This window comes from Cnephaeus nilssonii (assembly GCF_951640355.1).
Source record: "Cnephaeus nilssonii genome assembly, chromosome: 1".
Classification (NCBI taxonomy): domain Eukaryota; kingdom Metazoa; phylum Chordata; class Mammalia; order Chiroptera; family Vespertilionidae; genus Cnephaeus; species Cnephaeus nilssonii.
Window position 1 is genome coordinate 35581082 of NC_137072.1, and position 24830 is coordinate 35605911.

The following is a 24830-nucleotide window of genomic DNA, read 5'->3' on the forward strand; positions in this document are numbered from 1 at the left end:
ATTTATCAAGTAACATCGATTTCTTACGTGGATGATGTTGAATGGCCTTGAAGACATGGGCAGGCCCCTCTGTATCCAGTGGACAGAGACCATCTGAGGAGACAGGTGTCCACGTGCACAGCACCATGAGCTCCAAACCTGAGATACATTTTATTTTAGTGGCTTAGCCACAGAGTTGCGGGAAATCATTTTTTCACCTTCTCTCCTCCATCCTCAAGTGTACAGTTATTTCTATGTACTTCAGAATATGTCCCACAGTTTTCCGTATGAAGATATTACTGGAGTGGCATCAGAAAAAGAATTTGCCATTAGAGCCAGAGCATAATAAAAAGGCCGTTTCTCCCACTTATGAGAGCACCATTCCCAGAAGAATTCATGCTCAGTCCAGGCTGAAGTGTGAGGAATGTCACTAGACCAGCCGCATGCAGGGCTGGCTTCCTGTGCCCGAATCGTTGGCCTGTGATCTGAAATGTCTACACTACAGCTGATGGGTGACTATTTCAATAATTGAGAACCATTCAAGTCACTGACCTCTTTTTCTTAAACCTGGATTCCTTACAACAAGCACACAGATATGATACAAACTGCCTTGTTGCCTATATTTTAGAGTCAAAGGCTCTTCAGAGCCTCAAACCTTTGTTCCCTTCCTCCCCAACTTGGTGAGGTCTGGAAACCTCGGAGGAAGTCCCTGTGATGAGTATGATGTCAGTTTTCTTCGGGGCAGAGGTAATTTACAAATCTGATCTCTGGCATCATTCTCTGGGGCTGTGTCTACACCACCCTCCACACTGGACAATGTAAATAGATGGCTGTTTGACTCGGGGCAAAACATGGTGTAAACTGGTTGTTTCCACAAACGAAGTGCATTTTTAAAAAATTCTGTATTACCAGGAATTTCCAAGCAGAGATTTTCAAGAGAAACAGCTGTGGTTTGAAAAGATTTATGATAATCCAGATGGTTTCTTTGAGGATAAATCTACTTGATCATTTAAAATTAAAGTCTTTCAGTAAAGTTGAGTGTCTTCTTTATGATTTTAAATATACTACCGTTGTGTGTGTGTGTGTGTGTGTGTGTGTGTGTGTGTGTGTGTGTGTGTTTTGGCCTGTCTTGTTCGGAGCTTTATCTTTGGAAACAGCAGAAACCTCAAGACAGTGTCCCAAATTATTCAGCAATTAAGCCGGCAGAATACCTGAGGGAACCCTTCGTAACAGCAGAAACTGTTTGTGAGGAGATACAGTCAGATGCATCTCTCCTGTCTGGACTGTGTAGCAGTCAGCCTCTCTGGGAACTGCCACTCTCATCTTCTGATACAAGATGCTCTAATCTTACTGCACAATTATAATACTGATTACATTTCGCTTTCCAAGCTGAACATGTGCAACTGGATTGCTAAACTTGTCCACTTATGGGAACCCGGGTGTGAAAGGCTCCCAGTCCCCTTATTGGGGCTCTGAGGCGACAGAGGGGTGGCAGACAAGGGGCTCTGGAACCAGGTGGCCTTTCTGTACCTCTTGCCTGCCCTCAGTGCCAGGCGGCCACCCAGAGATGCTCACCTGAGGTCCTGCACCCGGCCTTCACCGAGGGCCCTCTGCACGCCGGGTCTTTCCCTTCCAGGCCTCTTCCACCGACCATCACACTTGATCTGCCCTACATTGCCTGCCTAGGGGCTCTGCTAGATGTACAAATTCAAGCAGCAAAATGAATTCTCAGGGAGATGTAATGTTCACTGTGCTTTAATGTGTTACCAATGATGTTTCAGACTCATCAGCATCTCTTGATGATCAGTGGAAGAGTCATCAGCAGTGGATATGTGAGCTCTGTGTAGGAGAGACAGGTGTTTGGTTCACTTGACCGATCTCACCTGTGAATTTGAAAAGCCCTTCTAAGGAGCAGTGGACTGGGGTTGATAAATAGACACGTGAAAGATGGATTGTATCGATGAAACTGGAACAGCAGGATGCCATAAAGTAACTTGGGTGTGGAAGGTCATGTTCATCTTTTGTAAGTTGGCTACTGCCACTGGCAGAAACTCCTGAATGAGTGGATAAAGGTGGCGAGAATTGTGAAGTCCAAGTGCTTATTAGTGTCAAACGAGCAAAGCACAAAAATGTGAAGCAACAAAATGAGCAGCATTAAGCAGAAAAAGTAGGTTTGAGGCTTGCTGAGGCACCTGACTCATCAAACTGCATTACCCTCTGCTAATCCCTCAGAGGCCCTAGGGTGTCACTTCCCATGGTTGACATTCATGAATGTTCCTGGAAACCCCCAAAGCTGAGGAGTTGTCCCCTCTGGTGCCTGTGGCAGCTGCTGACCACCGAAGAGCACCTGTGGGTGCTGTAGATGTTTAACCACCCACCTTACGCTGAAGTTGGAAGCAGACCTGCTGGAGGAGGAGTCTGTCCCCAGAATCAGATTGCCGAGCCATCTGGTGCTGCAGCTGACCTGGAAATGCATCCAGTAAATTTCAGCCCTGAGTTACAGCTGGTGTGGGGGAATCTCGGAGACAGGTGGTTCCCTTAACAGCTGTACCTCCGGTTAGGGTAGGCAAGAAAGAAAATTCCATCCTTCTTGAACCTTCATGGATCTTCTGGGACCTGTAGTAGCTCCATGAACTTTTTCTATGGTAATTACCATATCAGGGCAAATAATGATATTTCTCCCTTCCCTTTTTGAAATAATCTCTGCGAGTCAATGAATTGAACATTTTAAGTGAGCTTATCAAGTGATAGATGGATAAAAAAAGACTATGGTTTCTAGAGAGTACTCACAGAAACAAGTCTTTTACACATTCTTATGCTGGAAGTATACAGACTAAAGTCCCATCGGGGGGAAATACAGATTGCTGCATTTAAGGGAACTATTTAAATTTATAATTCTGTATTTACCCTGCAAATTTTAAGATAATTTAATCAAACACTGTTTTTATCAAGTGGATTGCTTTGCATGCTGAATGAAGTGCAAGACATTTTTAGCCCAAGAAAGATAAAGAATACTTTCGACTTTTGACTTCAAAAATTTGTTCTGAATGAAGCACTTTGCCTTTATGCCCATATAGTTTGGGGAGGATTTTAGGCAGACCTGGTTTTTATTCACTGACTTAGAAGTGATGAAGCTAAAGTAGCTAAGGTACAGAGGAAGTTAGATATTTTCCCGAGTCACTCAGGATCCTAATGTATGAAACCAAAGGGAAGAAGAGTCTTGGGGTGATATTCCAAATTGTATCATCTTCCCCAGCACCCTCACCTTTCTGCAAGTTGTTCACTGCATGATGGGGCCCAGTGGAGGCTGAAACTTGGAGCAGAAATTCAGCCTGCGCGCTGCTCTCCAGGCCACGGGCTCTGCCCACCTGGAGCTGGGACACCTTCTTCAAAGGTGCCAAGTTGGGTGCTGAGCTGTTGGGTTGGGTTCAGCGAGTAGTGAGGGAAGCGTATCACCAATGTTATGCCAGGGCTTCTCCAATGCATTGCAACCAGAACTAGAGCTGATCTTGGCAGCATTTTAAAAAAACAGCAACCATTGTTTACATGGGCATGGAGTGAGAGTTAAGAGCTGTACACAGTTTGGAGAGGACCAACATCATGAACGCCTGGTTTCACCTTGTCAGGCAGGCAGGGAAGGCCCCCAATTAAATTGGACAGAGTTTGAGATTTGGGGCATCCTCCCATCTCCCCTTCTATACATTAGACTCCTCTCTTCATTTCCTTTCCCCCTTCATCCCCATCCTGCACTGCTCAGACCTCAGCTTCAAACTTGCCTTTTCTCAAAAACCACCTTCCATCCTAAGAACTTTGTTCAAGAGGAAAACACTTTAGCCAAATTTATAATAAGATGTTAATACTAGGAACGGTGAAACATTACCACCCTCAAGGACACCCTGTTAATGCTTAAAAAGAAATGAACTGTTCTTCCCAGTGGGTTTCAGGCAGGGGGAAATGGTCGGCATTCTGTTTGGTGTTTAAGGCAGGAGAGCTTGCTTTATTCCTGAGCCCACTGCGTATCGGTCAGAGTTCTTCAGGTTGGCCGAGCATACAAGCTTACCTCAGTTTCCATCATCTTTGCTCCTGTGCTTTTATCTTAGCATCATGTTTAGTTCTCCCTTTCTAGCTCCCGTCACTTCTTTAGACCAATCTAAATGCTTCATTCTTAGCTCTGAGCATGGCCAGGCTGGCTTTGTTTTTCATCTTCCTTAACTTTCTTCTTCCCAGGCAAGCAAACTATCCTGTAACTTCTACCCCAGCCCTAATTTTTTTTTTCAAGTTTCACACTTCCAAAACCCACCTGCTTGAAAGTATCGGATTCTGCCTCTTTCTGAAGCCTTGATTCTTGAGGGGAAAATTCAGAGCCTTCCCTATTGCATCCTTACCTGGCATCTAACTCTGTGAGCCAGGACCGGGAGAGAACTCACTGAGAGTCTGGTTGTCAGAAGCTTTCAAAAGGCAGTGGTTGGGACTTTCCCTGTGTGTCTTTCTACGCCAAGCCGAGCAAAGTATAGCTGGTAGTTTTCTTCTTCTTGGAGCGATTGTGATAGGTGCTGGAAGCTGGGACTTGACTTTGCTGTATTATTATTCCTTGATCGACCGCCATTCCTATAGCTTTTCGTGGGCTTACCTAATGCCAGAGAAACTAAAACCACTCGTTAAGAGGATTAGTTCAGTAAAAAATCTACCATCAAGGAGCATGGCTAAATGAACTCTGGTCAAAGAAGTCCAAATAGCTGAAATGAAAGCTCATATAAATATGGTCAGTCTGTCCACCTGTGACTCTTTAAAGAAACCTCCTAATTTCCCATTTCTTCTGTCATGCCAGTGATCTGTATTAAGGGTTTCCTATCTCTCAATGCTTGTATTTTTAAATGCCAGGAAGCTATGCTCATGCTCTACTTTGTCCTCTAGGTAAAAGGTTTTGCATATTTAATCTCAATAGGTTCCAATGAAATCAAATATATGACAGATTTCCGAATCTCTTTCCAAACGAGGAGGAGGCATCTTTCATGCATTTAGGAATGCTATCTGAACAGTATTGTACTTTTATTTCCCCCTCTGCCTTTGAATGAGCGTTTGTTTTGAAAAATCAGAATGCCAGCTTAGCATTCTAAAGATGGCCAGTGGTGCCAGCTCCCTGCCCTCCAACTGTGCCTTTTCCCCCCTCTTGGTCTTATTTTCATCATCCCCCCAAATAGAACCAACCAAGGTTGATGCCTAAGGGCCGTGTGTGTCTCTCCTGTTGCTTGCTGTCCTTGCCATCTCTGTCTGGCTCCATGAATTAGGATCCTATAGTGAAGGGGGGTAAAATATGTACTGTCTTGGTGACTGCATCTTTCCACCTTTTTTTTCTCAGCCCAAAGACAGCCCAGGTCAGAGGCGGCATCTTTTTTCTTTAAATGTTTAGTTTTTGTCCACATCCTTTGTCTAAGCCTGGTTGTGCTAAGAAACTGTGTGCTGATTAACAGATTGTTAACTGGTGTCTTTATCTGGTTTAACCAGATATGTTACCCAGTCTTTTTAGCTACATGTTGAGGGAGGAGTCTGCCGTCCTTCAGAGCACAGAAGGAATGGTCCAAGGCTCTGACACCATTTCTTTGGTGGAGGGAGTTGGCTGTGTGGAGGGTGGATGCCCGCCTCTCCCGGAGGGGCATGCCTCCTGGACCCCATCAGCTCTGAGTTAGGGAATCAAGAGGTTGCCACTCGATGTGCCACAGCCAGGTTTAATCCGTGGGACAGAGTGTGCAGATACCTGTTTGGGCACGTGGCCAACTGTATTGTAACTTACTTGCTAACTGGTTAAAATAGCGTCTATCATTCTGGTAAACAAATATTGATTATGTCATGTAAAGGACTTTGCATTATGTACTGTGGTGGAGATAAAATAGAGCATTATCCAGGCTTTTAAGAGGCTTATAATCCAGTTGTCTAAACCATTGAGTTTAGAAAGTGTTTTAAAAGTGTGATGTCCTAGAGATACCCTTTAAGGAAATCATAGTTAATGTTTCTGCTATTGTTGTGATTAAACACTTTTCTTTGTGCGGTCCTATTACCAGCTCACCCCCCACCTCCCACCCTCATTTCCGAAGGGCTGTGTTCCAGGTGGCTGGTGCACAGAGCTATGAATTTATCTCAACACAGGCAAAGCTAATAAATATGATTCAGGATGAAAGGCACTGTGTAAATGCTTGGGATGTTGTTATTACTGTTCCAATGCACTTTATTATTTTTAAATTGTGCATCCTTTTAAGTAGATTATTTGTTCGCCACAGTCTCCATTATATCTAAGCAAAGCATTCACAGAAATTTCTAAAAACCTTTTCATTTCTCTCTGTAGGTTGTTGTTTCGTAACGTTTTATACAAGAAAAGCTGCACTTGAGGCCCAGAATGCACTGCACAATATTAAAACTTTACCTGGGGTGAGTCGGTTTACTTTTGTACCAAAATCACTTTATTGCTTGAAAATGGTCCTTTCAACTGAAGGTTCTAGTTATGGGCTCTTAGTGCCAAAAATGACTTTGGTCTTTTGAGGAGTGTGTGCTGACCCCTCTGCTCCCCTGCGGCAGCCAAACCAGCTGGCCAGCCCATAAAGAAGCGCCCGCATTAATGCCGACGGAAAGAGCTCTCAAACCATGTGTCCCCTGGTTAGAAAATCAGAGTGACCCCACTGGGTCACAGCGGCTGCCAAAGGGTATTGGGTGGGCAAAGATTTTAAAAGGGAGGGAAAAAACCAACTCACACAAGAGAAGCAAATGGAAAAGGAAAAGCTTTTACTCACCAGGAGCCTCTTTTCAAATTTAGTCTTCAGATTTTTCTTTTGAAAGAACAAAATGTACCCTGTACAGCTATAATATTAAACCTCATAATGGCTTCTAAGCAGTCAATGGTGGTTAACAAAGTCAATGTTTTAATGCCCTGTTTGTGGCTTCGTGTTGATAGAGAACAGAAAATACAAAGCTTACTTTTTTTTCCATTACCTTCCCAATAATATCTGAGGTGAGTACAATTCTCTAGAAATGAACTGATTTATGTGACTACTTTATGAGACTACATGATTTCTGGAGTTTGGGGGCAATTTTATATAGTGCATGCTAGTATGACTATCCCTATGCTGTTTGAATATTTCTCCCATTGATTCGAATATCAGTGCCGAGTTCATTGAATATCATAATGATGTGCATTGGTTATATGAAGAACCCGTGGTAAGTAGTGTATTGCTAACTATTTTATTGAAACCTGCTTTGGTAAGAATAGAAGAAATGTAACAGAATGCCGGAATGCCCCTAATGTTTTCAGGATGTAATTCTACCTTTGTGTCACTTAGCTGTCTCTGTAGATGTACCACACGTCCGAATTTTATCCTCATCACACCCACAAGAGAGAGCATTTGTGTAATTCACCTTAGATCCATTGAAAAGCTTATAATATCTGTACTGGCAAGACTCAACAAAAGGTTTTCACAACATTAGCTCTATAATTACCCAAAAATAATAAATTGTGACTCTTGGTCTTGAATCACACCCCTTTGCTGTTCCCCTTTTCATGTGAGCAAATCAAAGGGAAGGTCCAGCAAGTGAGCGTGTGGCCTGAGGATTCTCCCTCCCACTTTAATTAACTACTTCTCTCTGAAACTTATGAGGGGCATCTTAGTAGGTCTAAGTGACTTAAAAAGGAAAGTAGTACTTCAGCTTCCATTTTCCACGTATATGGGATTTTTTTTCCCAATGTAAATTCAAGGAGGTTGAAGTGTTATGTCATAATAGCGCAACCAAATCCCTTCTATGTGTGTTTAAAGAGAAATGCTTGAAATGTTGAGTGGTCATTTGGCATTTAGGGTATATCGGTGCCAAATTGCATCCTATTTTAAATTAATGCAAAGTTTGGTTAGTTTGCATTTGTCTCCGTAGAAGCACAGCTCTCAACATGCCATCTTCATGTGTGAATGGGCTCTCAAGAAACCCAGAGTGAATATGGTGACTGAGCCATGTTGAAAAACACACAAATGACTGATGAGCGTGCTTCTGTTTGGGACATCTTACTCTCTGCCCCTCTTATTAGCAAACCAATAGTATCTTCTGTATTTTAAAAGAATGTTACATATGTCTCTCTTTTTTTCTCTTCTTGAAACTTCTACATACAGAAGTCAGGGATGGTGATTTTGGAGACCTCTATTAAGGACAATGATTCTGGGGTTGGAAAACATGGTTTGTGGGTTGTTTTGGTTTTTCTTTTTATCCTGTTCAGTTTCGTATGCCCAATTACTTGAGGCGGGTTAAATGAAAATTTTGAGATGTCGGGTCTGATTTGTAGGCTCATAGCCTTCGCAGCACGCACACTGCCGCCACACTTGCCATTTCCAATTAGGTAAATGGGAACAGAGTTCCCGGTCTTGCATTTATGTATAGCTTTACCTGATAAACATCACCCTTAACAGCTACAGGAAAAACATGAAAGTGGTTTCTTTTCAGCTGTGAGCTTTTGGTGGGCAGGAAGAAATGGGACCAGACATAAAAGATTAATGCATATTCTTAGGGAAAAAATATTACAGGATGCCTTGCTGTTTGATTACAAGCCTTGGAATTAGTCAACATTTCCATAATTCTAAACCAATACACACCTGTTTCCCCACTGCGATGTGAAGGCACAACTTAATTTAACAGAACCCCTGCTGTGCTCGGTCTCTCATTAAATACCTAGGAGCTCAGTAATTTAAAGTTGTACCACTACTATTTTTACTGGTTGCCTTCATATTATGAAATTAATAAGAAATTAATGATGCACTGTGCCATATGCCTTTAATATCTTTCTGAATAAAAATAAAAGGGATAAAGAAAAATGCATCACCAGCTGACACTTTAAAGCTTTCCTGCTGTAATCATTTTCCTGTGGATAAAATCCATTAAAAAGGCACTTGCTGCCTTTTTTTTTTTTTTAAGTGTCCAAAACATTCAATTTAAAACAAGATCAAAGAGTGCAGGGTGTTTAGGGTTTTTTGTTTTATTATTTTTCTATTTTCTTTTGTAGTTGGTATTTTGTATCATATGGAACCTCTGTCATGCAACCAAAATTAGGTGTTTAGGGATCATCTTTCTTTCCTTGCTGAGAGAGACAAAGAACTTGGTTGCTATGGGAGAGGTGAAAAAAAGCCAGAATATCTATGTGTCATGCAGTGGACTGTGTCTGCTCTTAGATTTTTATACATAGACACCCTTCCCCTTGTGTCATATATGGGTTATAGAGACCCTGTACAAGGAGGGTGCAAGGCACATGGTCCAGGGTCAGGGCCGTACTCAGCAGTGCAAAGCCATTAAGGACTCATCTCTCAAGCCTGTCTCTCATCCTGTGACTAAGAAGCACTTTGAGCCTTACGTCTTCTGAAATGCTCAACATGAATCTTAGAAATAGAATATTAAAAATAAAGGGAGTAAATTCAGTAGCTCAACCCATAGAACAAGGAACGGGAGTCTGGGGGTCATTTCCCTGGTTTGATCATGTTCTCTTTCAGAAATGGCAGCTTGAAGTATGAGCAACAGATAAAATCTTATGTGCAGTGCCCTACGTATGACTGACATTTCATCAGATTAACAAATCACTAATGATATTGAGTGCCTACTGTGTACTAAGGGGACTAAGCTATTCTGATCTCTCTCTCACACGCACACAAACACACACACGCACACACACCCTTGAATTCCCTGTGCATCAAGCTTCCATCGCCTGCAGAGCAGGCTGCAACTGTGTCTGCCCAGGCCACGGGCCAGGCTACTTGAGGAGCCATTGAGTTTGGTGCAAAATCGTTAGACTGATTCTTTCCTTAGCTGGGCCATTTGTGTTCTCGGACAAAGTTGGATTGCCTCTGCTTTGACCATAGACCTTTGGCTTAGGGCTAGCTTCCTTTGTTTAGAGTTCCAGGTAGGCACAACATAACTAGTGGGATCGTTCAATAGAAATGTCATCATCTGCCGTTCTATTTCCCAGAGAGAAATCCTTGGAAAGGCAACTTGCAAGATTCATTTTGTTTACACTGACCTAATTTAGCTTAATTAAAAAATAAAATGAAGACCTTAATTGCGGCGCAGAGCAACTACCACAATCTTTTCAATAATCAGATGTCAGGGCCAGATATCCCTGTGCCAGTGACGGCTCTGTGCCTGTGTCATTCTTTTTCAAGGTCCTAACACACATTGTCTCTAGCAATAAGGCGTTTTGATTGAAAATCTACAGCAGTATCATTAGAGCATTCACTGTATAAATTAATTTAATTAAGGATGTAATAACAGAGAGGAATACAGTTTTGAAAAAGCTCTTAAATTTTAACAGCAAGAAGGAATTGGTGGAATCTAAATGTCTTGTAAAATATTAATTGCAAATTTCTTCCAGACATTTTCTCTGAATATGCCTTACTCCGTTCCCTCTTAGAGTCACTACCAGTTTTATTAAATGCAGTTTATATTAAGGAGTTATTGCCGTAGGAGAACATGTGTTTGGAGCACTCCGTTTTGGCGGTGGCATACCAAAAGGTGTTTTATAATAACGCATGCGACATGAGCACCAACTGCAAATAGATTTGAGATATAAAAACAAATGAGCCTGATCCAGGAGAAGAAGCTGTAAATAAAACGGCCTCTTGGGACAAGTGTGTTCACCCACACGAAGTGAATGAACCTCTTCCTGGCTTGCCCTGGAAGAGATGATTTACCTGTGTGGGTGGGCGCTTTCCTCCCAGGAGGACTTTAACTCCACTCTCCATAGAATTGTCCCCTGTGCCCTTCAACAGGCTTGACTATCCTTTCACCAGGACAATGTGGCTCTCACAGAGACCAAAGTCAGTCTATCCACAATAATGCATTTTGACATCGTCACTTACTTTGAGCCACCTCTTCTAGTTATTAATATGTATTTAATGCCTTTATTCTCAGAGTCATGATGGTATTATTTTATCATTATCATTGTCATCTATTTCTGTCATCAGATCTCTAAAACCTCATGTCATCATTCATGGAAATTTCCCCCCAAAGCATCCTATTTGAATCAAAGCCTAAGTAGGTCAAGCTAGAGAAAGTGTTTTCTCAGATACTTTTTATTTAAAACTAGAAGCCCAGCGCATGAAATCGCGCAGCCCCACCCACTGACATGCCTTGCCATGCTCGCAGCCCCCCCAACCCACACGTGCCCTGCCCTCCCACCCACTGCCCCACCCCGCTGCCACTGCAGGACCCCAGAGTTCCTCCCGCTGCTGCCACCGCCGTGGGACCCAGAGTCCCTCCCGCCACCAGTGCCACGGGACCCATCAATGCACCTCCTGGTGACCAGTTTTTTGTTTGTTATGGAGTTACAGCATTACAGCCACGGGCTTTTTATAATATAGATAGTTATGAAAAACAGCCAAAACATTTCTCTGGACAAACAGGTTTAAGTCCTTAAAATCATGGACCATCTGGAACATTCATAGATCCATTCAACTAGTATTTGCTGAGTTTGAGTGTTTGCAAGGCACTGTTCTAGGTACTAGGGAATATAGTAGAAACCATCCTATATAATAAAAGCCTAATATGCTAAGTGTCCAGTCGTCCAGTCATCCATTCAACCAACCAAAGCATAATATGCTAATGATATGCTAAGGTCGCTCAACCGCTCATTACGACGTGCACTGACCACCAGGAGACAGACGCTCTGACTGGTAGGTTAGCTTGCTTCTGGGGTCCGGCCAGTCAGAACTGAGTGAGATGGGCTTAACACACCATGAAGCCTTCCCACGGTCCCTCCCTGCCTGGCCAACCTCCCGCATCCCTCCCTGGCCCCGATCGTGCACCAGTGGGATTCCTCGGCCTGGCCTGCATCCTCTCACAATCCAGGACCTCTCGTGGGATGTCGGAGAGCCAGTTTTGGCCCGATCCCACAGGCCAGGCCAAGAGACTCCACTGGTGCATGAATTTGTGCACCAGGCCTCTAGTGTTTAATAAATAGCTCTGGAATAGTTAATGCTGGAATTGGTTAGTTTTATAAAATATTTCCAGAGGAGTCAAGTTTTATTCCAAAAAAATCATAATTCCGACCACAGGTATTACCAAGGCTTCAGAATATAAGATGAATGTGGATTTGTTATTATGTGTGTGTATAATGATGTAACTTATTTATGTGCAACTCTAAATGCACACATCTACATGTGGATATCAGTTCAGTCATATAAATACAGGAAGGTTATAGCTTAAAACCCATTTTCTATTTGGCCTGCCAACATACCCTTAATTACTATGCAGCCATCTTTCTGGCTGTAGCCTCAGTGAAATGTCTTTTGTTTGTTTGTCTGTTTCTGCTCTGAATCAGAATCAAGGCTAATTCTAGTACCTGCGCAAGGTTCTTGAGAACTGCCATTGGAACGATGATAATCCTGCCTCCACCTTCTTCACAGGAGGGTTGGGACTGGCTGAGATAATGCATGTCAAGCTTTCTGAGCCCCTAAAGAAAGGTGCTCCCGACATTGTTTCTGTGGATGTGCACTCTCCTTTGGTAACAACCCAACATACAAAAAGCAGTTGCTGTGGACTGTACCACTCAGAGCATCCATCTGGGGGCATTCTGCAGATTTGCATTTGCAGAATTTGGTCTGGGCTGAAATACTTGGCCTCAGAGGACTGCCCCAAAGCAACTATTCTCCTGCTGCCTCTGTTGTTTTAATATAACACTTAAGTCCCGGAGGAAAAATAAGCTGAACAAAAAGGAAGGCCTTTCTTTAAGATGACTTTTTAAAGGGCTGTGATGGAGTGCCACAGTGTGGCTACCGAGGAGCTCTTCTGGGGGTGCCGAAGCCCCGGCCCCTCACCCCCACCCTGGGAGCCACGGCGTGTGAAGGAGAAAGGCCCCAGTGGAGAAGCAGCCCCAAATGGGTCTCAACGGGGTGACAGGATTGCTGGCCAGCTAGCTCCTCAGGTGAGAGAGGGGAGGGGGGGGGCGTGTGGAGAGAGGGAATGAATGAAGAAATGTCTGGCCCAGTGCTTCCCAGTCTTCAGACCCAGGCACCAGAGATCTGGGAAAGTATATTTTATTGCTTCATAAAAAGCCATTGAAAATTGTCTGTTTCACCCACGATGAAGTTTTCGATGCCACCTGAATAGGGGGTGCTTTTGCTTTGGGCTGACAGTCAGTGCAGTAACTTTGAATGACAGCTATTTATGTGTGTCTGATTAACTAATTAAAAACCTAGTTACTTTTAATATAGGGACAATTTAATGCAAGGAAGTCTATAGGAGAAAATGAATGAGAGGGGTCCTTGCTGGTGAAAAAGTTGAAAATGACTGAGCTAAGCAGCCCAGCCAGCAGCAGGGCTAAAACAGGGAGCAGTTACACCTCTATTTGGAAACAGAACTCAGTGTTTTATTGTGCAAATAAGATAGTCTCTGCCACATACCTAATTAGTAGGACTACTGTGAGGTTTACGAGAGCATGTGTGAAAGTGACCTGGCACAGGTGCCCGGCCAGATGTGCAAAATTGCTGGGTCAATGTGTGAGGAATATTGGTGCTGCGTTGTTATGTGAGGACATGGTAGGATGGCACAGTGGCAAATGAAGTAATCGTCATTTCTTTGTATCTCAAGTTTAAATTGGGGATATTAAGTTCACTTATATAGACTTCAGTTCCCAAGAGGTTAATAAGATTTCAAAAGAAGATTGTGGAGGGGGAAAAATGTTCATGAATATGATATAGGTCTATGTGGAATTGCAGAAGAACAGGTTGGTTGTGACAGTGAAATGAAAGGGGGAAATCAAGCTGGAAAATGGTCCACATTTGGCCTCTAGAGTCTAGAGTATGTGGTCTCCATGAGAACTCATCACCCAAAAATATGACTGTTGTGCTGGAAAGAACTCACACCGTTCACATGTGGGCTACGCTCAGAAGACTGTCCAGTTGACCTGGGCTGGCCAGTGCAGAGCCTCAAGCTCTAGGCCACAAAAAGTATAGCAGGTCCTCAGATGATGTCATTTCATTATAAGGATAAGATGCTGTCAAAATTTAACTCTTATTTATATCAGTTAGCCAGTGGTAAAATTGGTTTCATTATAAGTCGTTTTGCTTAGTCACAGAACCTGTTGATGACATTAAGTGAAGACTTAATGTATATAACATGAGCCCCAGAGTGAAATAGAGCGCTGGGGGAAGGGAGGCCAGGATCTGAGGGAGTCCAGACCCCACCCCTGGGCCACATCTACTTAAGTATAGGGGAGGCCTACTGGCCACTGGGAAGGACAGAGGCAGGGAGAGAGTGTCATGTATCCTTTGCTTGTTTTAGCCACAGACTGTCCTTGTACACAGGTGCTCATGAAGCCCCATTAGAACTGACATAAGCTATTACCTTTGTTTTCCTAATAAAGCCATATTTGAGGACCAATCTTTACACTCTCGCTACCCACCAATCACAAGATGAAAGGATGAGCAATAAACAGTACCTGAGGGAGATTACAGAAAGGGACACTGTGACAAATGTTGTCTCGTACTTTCTTGTTCCTGACTGTCATTACCTCCCACCAGTACTCAAAACGCATACCGTGCTGTCATTGCCTCCTCCATCAGTACTTAAAAATGCTTCACAGTCCGTCCTTTCTTCATCTGCAAAACAAAGTGGTGGAGTAAGTGATTTTTAGAGTCCTTTCCAGTGTCACAAAACTGTTCTTCACCTTCCATGCATTGCCTACAGGAATGTGGCATTTAGTTTTTAAAAATCTAGATAGGTAGATGATAGATAGATAGACAGACAGACAGACAGATGCTGGATAGAGATGGACTGATTTACATGACTTTACTTGCTTTAGGTATTGGTTAGTCATTCCTGAGTCCTTTGTATAGATAAAGCTGAACCATTTAGGGTTTGACTCTTTTGAGAATCACGGGGCAGCTGCTTCCCTCTCCCCTCTGGTTGGGAACCAACAGGGAGCTTAGCACTCATCATTGTTCCAGCAGGGCACAGAGAAAGGAATGGGAAGGTGACGGACTCTAACAAGTCAGTCCAGTTCCTCGCTTACAGCCTTGGTTTGACAAGTAAGGGCATTTAACCTAATGAGGTTTCAGGATTATTGGTGGCTTTCTTTATCTGTTTGAGTCCTGTCCCCCAGTTTCCATGGATAAGTGAGTCGCCTGTGTTTGTAGATGGCTTTATGGTGCTATTTATTTGTTGCCCCTTCTAAAAATATTTCAGGTGATGTATTGATAGCATTCACCTTGTTACACTGAGGACACCGAGGTGCCAGCAGATTAAATTAACTTCTCTGCCCTCCCCTGGCAACGCTGTGACAGAACTTGAATTAGAAGTCCCAGCTGCTAACACTCCCCAACAGCCTGGCCTCCTGACGGTGGATTTTGGCATGACGTTCACCACATTGTAGGGAGTGGGGAGCATGACTCAGGAGGTCAACACAGCACAATGAAAACCATGGCAAAGTGACTGTTTATTGACTGCCCGCCCATCAGGCACCACGTGCAGGCCCCAGGACCATATTACTTGGAATTGTCACAACTCCACAAGGCACGTGTCATAAAGCCCCCTTTACTGATGAGAAAGCAGAAACTCAAAGGAAAAGAGTGACTTGTCCAGGGTGACACAGCTGGTGGCTGTGAGTTGATAAATAGTAGGGGTCAAACCAACACCCCTGGCTTCCAGTGCCTGGATCCCACCAGCCCCAGTGTTTCAGGGGCCCTGCACCAGGAAGCGCGCCCCCTGGGGACTCACATTGCTTCCTGGTAAGCTCAGAATGACCAGGTTTGCTGCCTTTGGAGCTGTCCTAAAGCAAATCCAAATCCTCAGCTACTGTACCGCTGTCACCTGGTGAGCTTCCCGAGGGCAGGGCCTCCAGCCCGGTGCTTTGCTAAGTGCACCTTCCTAGAAGTCAGTGCCCTCCCCCGAGAGCCAGGCCTGATGGCACGTGTGCCCGGGTCCCATGGTGTGCAGCTTTGCCCTCGATGTGCAACCATGCTTTCTTGCACAGGCAGAGGTCACCGAAAACACTGGTGGGCGAGGCGCTCCGTGCAAGGTGACCATCACCGAGCGCTCTAAGGGGGAGCTCCAAATCAAAGGCTGTTCGTACTATAAGAGGGCCTGCTTTGCAAAAACGATTATAATGCAGCACCTTTCTTCAGAGGAGTATAGCTTTACCAGCATCATCTCATTAGCATTCATGTTATTAGGATGCCTTTCTTTATCTGCATCCACAGGCTTTCGGTCCCAATCCACAACCTGCATTCTAATATCCGGGCTCTATCCAGCTGGCCTCCCACCCCTTCCTCCCCACTCCCAAGCTCTTGTCCATAGGGAAGGGCAGATGGGGGCTGAGCTCGCAAACCCTATTACTTGCCACCTGAAGCACAAAATAGAAGACCCCAAGAAGGCTGTGGGTGAGGCCTATGATAGGGAAGTAACCAGGAGTTCCAGCCCACCCTCTATCACCACACCCTGCTGAGCTGAGGAGACCTGGGGCACGCAGAGAACCACTGGGCTTACCCCTTATTTTATTGATAGGGACTCTAGGGTCTGGGCAATGAAGTCTGTGTGGCCATATCAGTGTCTGAATTCTCTGCTTCTGAAAATGGGGGATCCAATTCTTCACCACAAGCATAGGCACTAAGAAATTTGCAGCAGCCGAAACCGGTTTGGCTCAGTGGATAGAGCGTCAGCCTGCGGACTCAAGGGTCCCGGGTTCGATTCCGGTCAAGGGCATGTACCTTGGTTGCAGGCAAATCCCCATTAGGGGGTGTGCAAGAGGCAGCTGATTGATGTTTCTCTCTCATCGATGTTTCTAACTCTCTATCCCTCTCTCTTCCTCTCTGTAAAAAATCAATAAAATATATTTTTTTAAAAAAAAAAAAGAAAGAAATTTGCAGCAAATTTGTGCACAGTCCCCTGGGCAGCCCCACCAAGTGGTAAAGTCGAAGCAAGGAGACGGCCCGTGCGGTAGCAGGGAGCTCAGGTGTTCCTTCTCTCTCTGCTCCCATCCAGCCATCTGCTCTGTTCTCCCTTTTAGTCAAGAAGCAAGTTAGGATCAAAGGCTGAAGTACTGACTGAGATACTAGGGCAAGGTCTGCAGTTAGTCCTGTGGGGTCATCACGTTGGATGTCTGTGTTGATGGGGATGTAGACAAGGGGATGTATTGTGGAGGCTGAGGGTCCCCTCCGCCACTGTCTTGGTTGTGGAGCAGGAGCTAGGATGCTGTGTGACCGTTAGTTAGTTAGCTCATGGGTCAGACCAGGAGTTCTGTGATCTCCAGGCCGCCACTTCCTACATTCTTGTCCTGCATCAGGGACAGGAAGACCAAGTAAAATTTGACTAGGTTCCCTGGAAACTCACCTTCACCCCTGAATGATTAAACTGGGTGACTGTGGGTCAACAGAGTATATTTTAGTGATAAAATTCAGTGCTTTATTGTACTGGCCCAAACATGTACTATATTAGAATTCCTTCAGAAAACTGTGCCAGATGCTTTGGATTAATGGGTATATGGGGTCCAGTGCACAGTAGATGAATTGTCAATAAGTCATAAGGATTAGGAAATAGGGAATGAATTGCTGTCGTTGCATGTTAAATGCTGGGTATAGCATCAGAACAGTAGTTTCTGGCACATTTTGTTTTTATAAATGTTTTGTCTACATTTGTCTATATTTCCCAATGGCTTTCAGAAATTCGATCATTTTAACCAATAACAATAAATGTTCAATTAAAAAATATAATAGTAATAGTTAACATTTATTGAGTGCTTACTATATCTTTGGCATGGTACCAAGAGCTTCATATACCCCTGACCTCATATAAATAATAATACTAGTATACTAGGAAATAAAGCAGTAATAATTTGTTTTCCCATTCTGGCTGCCTTTCAACTAGAATTCTATCTTTCTAAACCTAAGAGAGTTAAAATCGCTATGACTTGGAGAAAATTTCTCTGACAAATCAGTGACTTCCTTTTATGGCTAATAATTGACCTCCTCCAACTAGACACAAGTTTAATGTAAAAGAGAACTGTCAGCTGATTAATGCTAACTCCACCCTGTCATCCTAATCCATTGCTAATGTCTTGTTTATGATTTACTAATATTTATAAGTTATCATTTAAATGGGAAGGGGAGCTTTAGCCAAGATTTTTATGAGTTCTATCTTAATTTCTTCTACTGCTTATGGAGACCTTAACTCTAATCACAACTCCTATAAAAAAAAAAAATCTCACAAGTACCTCTGAGTCATTTATTAGAGAATCTCATCACTAAGTTCCCTAAATCACTCCTGAGTCTAAGTTTCCAAATGTAAAACCCCTGGAGGTCATTAACACAAACTCAGTATCAGTAAGGAAAATGAAAGTAAGAGTCACAAGCCGACGCAGTCTTGTGGCTAATTTCAGTAGGTTTGTGTTTATTTGAATGTTGTTCTCTGGGTCAGCAAAGGAAGAGAAGGCATGTGGAGGAAAATAGGCCAGATCTTATTATAGATCAAGGACTGTAGAAGCTAAAAGTGGTTTTAGAAACTGTACTGTCCAACCCCCTCCCTTTGTAGATGAAGAAACTGACACCCAGGAAGGTTAGGTGACAGGCTGCAGGCCACACAGCCACTTCATGGTGAAGGAGGCACAAAACCTCATGTCTCCTAACTCTGAGCCTGTTGCTCTTTTCAACAAATCATGCCCCCACAATTTTTCTACAAGATTATGACAACATTGTTTTAGAGAATCAGAGATTCAGAGTGCAAAGGCCAGTCTGTCTGTGGCATACAGTCTGTGATATGAGGGTGGTGGAACAAGGTGATATCTTTTCTCATTTCCATTTTCTAAGAAAGACCCAGAAAGACAATACGAATATTTATCCTGGCCATTTACCTAAAATGATGGATGAACCAGATGAATTTGTAAAGGAATGGATGACAAAAAGAAAAGTGGTCTTCATATTTCATTAAGCCCATTTGTATCTACAGCTGGGCCAGTGATCCCCAGCTCTATGCACTAATCTCGCCGGGGAGCTTCCGAAAGTACATGTGTCCTGGCCACACCTCAGGCAAATGAAATACGAATATCTCGAGGCGGAAACCTGGCATCAGTATTTTTTAAGTTCCCCAGGTGGTGGCAGTGGTCAGGTGACTTTGAGAACCAATGTTGGGAGAAAAACTCATCAACCCCCAGGGTTAGGAGATGGTAATTACCTTGTTTCCTTCTCCCACTCTTCATTTGGAGATAACAAAGTACTCTTAACCTGCCCACAAGCACAGCAGAGCCTTGCTACTCAACGTGTGGACTGAGGACCAGCAGTGTTGTGTCATCCGGGAACTCACTGAATCTAGATCCCTGGGAGATGCGTGTAGACAATAAAGTTTGAGAAGCACTATTCTGTAGGCACAGACCTCACCTGTTTTCCGAGGAATCTGTCACAGTTCCCTCTAAGGCAGTATTGAATATATGTGCATACATTCCTCTGGCAACCATCAAAATGATATGTACTCTCATCTGTGTTCTCAAGAGGCCAGAGCTGCACCTCCCCTGGTGTCCTGTGGACATCCGGGAGGTGCGCTGGGATGACCTGACCATCTGGGACAGGTGGAGAGGTAGATGGGCAGATGAGGAGGTGTACTGTTTGCTAGCATGTTTCTATGGACAGTGGTATTTGTCCATCCCATCAACAGTCTAAGACCTGATGGGAAATGGCACATGAATAAGACTTATGTAGAATTAATACGTCCCAGTCTGTAAGGGGACGAACGGAGTTGGTGCTATTTTAAGCACAGTTTTTCTGGCCGGAATAAGCTCATTCTAAAGCACGAGGAGCAGTTCTCTGTCCCAAAGAATTCATCTGTACTACTTGGCAGCCCGGGCCCACCTTGCAGAAACAATAGGCAGGTGGAGTCGCTGCCCAGCAAGCAAAGCACTGCTTGTCCCATTTCTCTTGCTGTCCACAGCTGGCGAGACTTGTGCCAACAAGGAAAATTTAACCTCTGCATGAATGGTAGGGTAAAATGTACTATCTCCTAGTAAGGGGTGTTTTATGCATTATGTTTCTGCAGTTTGGGAAGCTTAAAAGGAATGTCATCTGCCCCAAATAGTTGTGAGATATCCCCTTGAATGGGCTCTTGTTTCCCATCCTTACTTCTTGAGGCTCTGGAGACATTTTTCACATTTGGGGTTATTCCTAATCATCTCAAGTACAACCAACATCCTAGGTAGCGGTCTATAAGCATAGAGTCACTTACTGCCACATAAAACGTACCATGGCCAGCATTTGCCTGAGTGAGAGCTTTGCTTATCAGACCAGCATCAAAGCACAGACTGCAGCTCGTTGACCAAATAAGAAGCAGAAAGTGAACAGAGGAGCTGGACGGGAAAGGAAGGGATGTAGGGCAGGGCAAGAGAGAGTCTGTGCCCAGACAGAGAGCAAATCCAGTGTAACAGCTGCTGATGGTGTGTGAGACCAGAACAGAAAAGGGATCCAGAAGGCCATTGAATGGAAGCGAAAAGCTGCCAGAACTTACACCAGCACACACACACCTTGTGTTTATTTTGCTTATCACGGCCAAATGACTGAGTCATAAAAATTCTGTCAGCTGAGTTCATATGCAGGTGACACCTTTCATGCTCACATTCTTCTACCCATTTTTTTTTTCTATTTCAGTATCTGATTAGAGCTAAATTAACAGGATCAGGGTTAAAAAGTAGCTTCTGCCTCTTAATTATGCATTTTGGAGATGGATAGATTCTGTTTCTCATGGGTGTTCTGTGCCTCTGAGTCACCTGGGCCAAGTCCCCTCCCTCTGGTCTTAAAAAGAATGAGAAGACTGTAACTCCAGGGCAACAGGATCCAGTGGTAGATGGCACCTGAGCTCATTAGTGAAAATAAGCTCCAGACTCCCAGCCTCGATGACTAGCCATGCAGTCTCCTTGTCACTCGGGAAGGAAGGAGAGAGCCATGGTAAGGATGTTTCCATCCCTGTGGCCATCATTGGGCATCCCTCCTGAGAGGTTGGATGTGCCTTGATGACACTGGTTGAGTAGAAGTACGGCACCTTGAGGACACACCCTTGTTATATTTCTGTGTAACTTGCTTCATAGGTGTAGCTACTCACATTCATGGCTGGGGAAAGGAAAATGCAATAGCACTGCATCCAAGTCAAGGAATCTCAGGGGAGGCAGGTCTCTCAAAGTCAATTGTGCCAAGTGCCTGGTTTCCAAAATAGCATCCCAACGTCTCAAATGAACCTGGACCTTCAGGCTCTGACCACATTTGGTGGGGCAGATGTTGTAGTTTGGATTTCTGGGGTGTGTTCATAGGCATTTTATCTTGCCTCTCCTCTCTAAACATGATAGGCTCTTTAAGTTCATAGTAATGCAGACATTAAATGTTTCCAGTGGTAACTGGAAAAAGCTTTACTGGGAAAGGGAAAATTTAGCTTGGACCTGAACAAAATTCTAAATAGTGAAGGAGTAAACACACCAGCGGGGAAGCCCCAATATTGGTTTATGAAAGGGGAGGCTGGACCTGGCCTAAAGCTTGGAACACTGGGGAAACTGGATCGGAGTAGAGCTGAGGGTAAAAGAGAACATACTCTATGTGCCTTCCCAGGGCCTTCATTGTGACAATGAAGAGAAATTATTAAGAACGTGCTTTCCCCCAATAGAAAGAAATTTGGTATTTTTCATATGGGTATCAAGCAAAGAACGATGCCTTACAGGTTCTGTATTCACCCTTTCTCAGGCTGTAGCATTCCCTGAGGTCTCCACCAGCTCACGGCTTCCAATAGGCTGCTGGCTCCCAAGTGTTGATCTTGAAATCACACTTTCCTGCTGAGCCCCAAACCTAGATATCCAATATCTGTTATTGAGAAGTTTCATTCACATGATTCATAAGAAATTCCAATACTTAATTATGTTCCCCCACAAACCAGGCCCTCAGCAGGTGTTACCTGTCTGACTGGATGGGTGGTCCCACCAAAACAAAAAGCTGAAATCATCCTCCACTTCCTCTTCCTGTACCTCCCCTCTCCATGGCCCATTTCTAGTCAGTGAGGAAATCCTGGATTCTACCATGGTAGCATCTCTAGAACGCTACCAGTTGGGACTTAGCAGTTGTCATCACAGCTAATAAAAGCACAGAAGGGATTATGGGGCTTTTGAAGCTATCCCTGTGATAACTGCACTTGTTAGTCCTCCAGATGCTTTCTTGAATGGAAGAGGACAGGTGGAATCACAGGACACTGGAAGTTACACGTCACCCTCAGCATGTGTGAGCATTATTGTGTTGCGTCTTAGGGCAGAAAAAAATGGATGCAACTGCTGAGTCTTAAGAGTGAGATCTGCCCTGGCTGGATTGAAGCGTCATCCCGTACACCAAAAGGTTTCAGATTCTATTCCAGGTCAGAGCACATATCTAGGTTGTGGGTTTGATCCCCAGTCAGGGCACCTATAGGAGGCAGCCGATCAATGTTTCTCACATCGATGTTTCTCTCTAGCTCTCTCTCCCCTCACCCCTCCCTCTAGAATCAATAAACATATCCTCTAGTGAGGATTTTTTTTTAAAAAGGAGTGAGATCTGAACTTCATACTATGCCCCTTCCTTTTTCTCCAACTTCTGTGACATTCTTGCTCCCATGCTGTGTTCCAGCCATGGGACATCATACAAGTGCAGTCTCACGTGTCTAGGCAGGTAGAATTGAAGATGCTTTTATTGTAATCCGCTATAGTATGTGCTGAAATTCACCCTGCCACCTGCTGGGTTTTATTCCCCAGGATTGTTTACATCTCAGCCTTTTCAATGTTAAGCTCCAAATTCCTTGAGGAGACAGAACATTCCGAAAGCCCAGCATAATCACCATAGGTACTATTCAACAAATGACTGCTGAATAAATGAACTCTCAAGGGTAGCTTTTATTTATAGACGCCCTCTCAATATAAAAATATCTCAAGGATTCTTTCCAAACTGGTGGAGCAGAAGTGGGAGTTGGGAGGGTGGTCTCAACACTTTCATTCCCCATTGAAATCCTTTGGGTCAGTTAGAAGCACAGGTGAGACATGGACATGTATAGTCACAAGGCACTTTTCACTCTAATTGTAATCCTTAAATGAATTAAAATAAGAGCTTATAGTCATATCTTACTTTATAGATTACTGTGTACTTTCACATATATTACCTGATTCAATCCAGACAACCATGAAAATAATCATTTTCTGATATGATCCTTGCTATCAGAAATGGTAGGAGTTTCTGAGGCTTAAAGAGGTCAGATAGATGGTGGCCTGATTCTAGGTACTTGCAGCTGACAAAGCCAAGATCCGAACCCAGATCTTCTGGTTCTAACTGTGATATTCTTTACATTACAAAACAAACATAAAACAGCTCTAGTTTCCTAAAGCCTCATTCAGTACTGCACGCCCAAAGAGGTAGGAAACCATCCAAGTAGATTTGCTGTTGTAGGTCAAGTGCTGTCAATGAAGGGTTCTTACAGTCTTTCCTTAATATAAAATTTCTGCCATCTTCTTGGCCCATGTAGCAGCCCCTTTCCTTTTTTGTTGTTATTGTTTGTCTGTTTGTTAATCCTCACCCCAGGATTTTTCCCATTGATTTTTAGAGAGTGGAAGGGAGAGGAAGAGACAGAAAGAAACATCGATGTGAGAGAGACACATCAGTTAGTTGCCTCCTGCACACACCCTGATCAGATCCAGGGAACCTGCAACCAAGGTACATGCCCTTGACCGGATCAAACCGGGGACCCTTCAGTCCACAGGCTGACGTTCTATACACTGAGCCAAACCAGCTAGGGCCCCTTCCTTTTTTTTTTTAATAGTTTTTTTTTAAATATGTTTTTTGTTGGTGTGTTTTCATTTATTTCAGAGAGAGGAATGGAGAGGGAGACGGAGATAGAAACATCAATCAGCTGCCTCCTGCAAGGAGATCAATCTTCTACTGGGGATCAAGCCTGAAACCTGGGCATATGCATGCCCTGACTGGGAATCGAACCAGGGAGCTCTGAGTGCGTGGAACAGCACTCAAACAACTGAGCCACACCGGCCAGGCCCATGTATCCACTTTCTTAGTTAACCTTTGCCATTTAAACCTTGGCTCCATGCCATATTTGAAGGCACAAGCCTTGAATTTGATCTTCAGAAGACTGAGCTTCAGAGTAAGGTTATTTATAGGACAATTGAGCCGTCATAATTTCCCTAAGCTCTGCCAGCAATAATCTCCAAAGTTGGTAAATGATCTCTTGCATTAGAGTAGAAGGTGGAAATCAAAATAAGATAGTAAAATTAAAATCAAACTCATAAAGAATTAGCAGCACTGGAGGAGATATCTTCATTAAGCAAAATATCAACCAAAGTTTAGTACTACTGTGGAAGATGAAATGAATAAATATAGCTGCTAAAAACAATATCAGATGTCTTGCTCAGATGTTTAATGGATTTGCATTTTAAACATGGGTAATAGAAATAGCCCTGAAGGCATTTTTTCAAACTTGCCATCTATTTTTAGTTGGGAATTTTTATTTATTTTTTTTAGCTAGCCTCATTTGTTTTAAAAAAGAGAGAGTGCTACTTAATCATTTTTGCTTAAACATGATTAAGAAAGGAATATTACACTAGTTATCTACTTTCATTCACTTAGTACAAATCCCAAAGGCCATAGAGGTGGTTAAATAAATAAATGGGGAAAGACTGCTGAGTGAGGTATGGTATTTATTTGTCTGTTGTAAATGAAGTTGTCATTCCTAAGCCAATCAAATCATGCATATTTTATGAGAGGTTGCAACTTGCAGAGAGATGGAAATGTTAGACACTAATTAATGAACGTGGCTGGCAAAGCAACTCAACTCAAGACTCAGAAGCTAAGCTATGGAGG

At 43.6% G+C, this 24830-nt stretch overlaps 1 protein-coding gene across 18 annotated transcripts in view; it reads left to right on the forward strand.

Annotated features, from left to right (window-relative positions):
* CELF2 (CUGBP Elav-like family member 2) overlaps positions 1-24830 on the forward strand; it is a 546733-nt gene that overhangs the window by 424269 nt on the left and 97634 nt on the right. For all 18 annotated transcript variants that reach the window (XM_079768799.1, XM_079768800.1, XM_079768802.1 and 15 more), the window contains one exon: positions 6320-6402. In XM_079768799.1, the coding sequence (XP_079624925.1) occupies positions 6320-6402 (83 nt within the window). The remainder of the gene's footprint in view (positions 1-6319; positions 6403-24830) is intronic.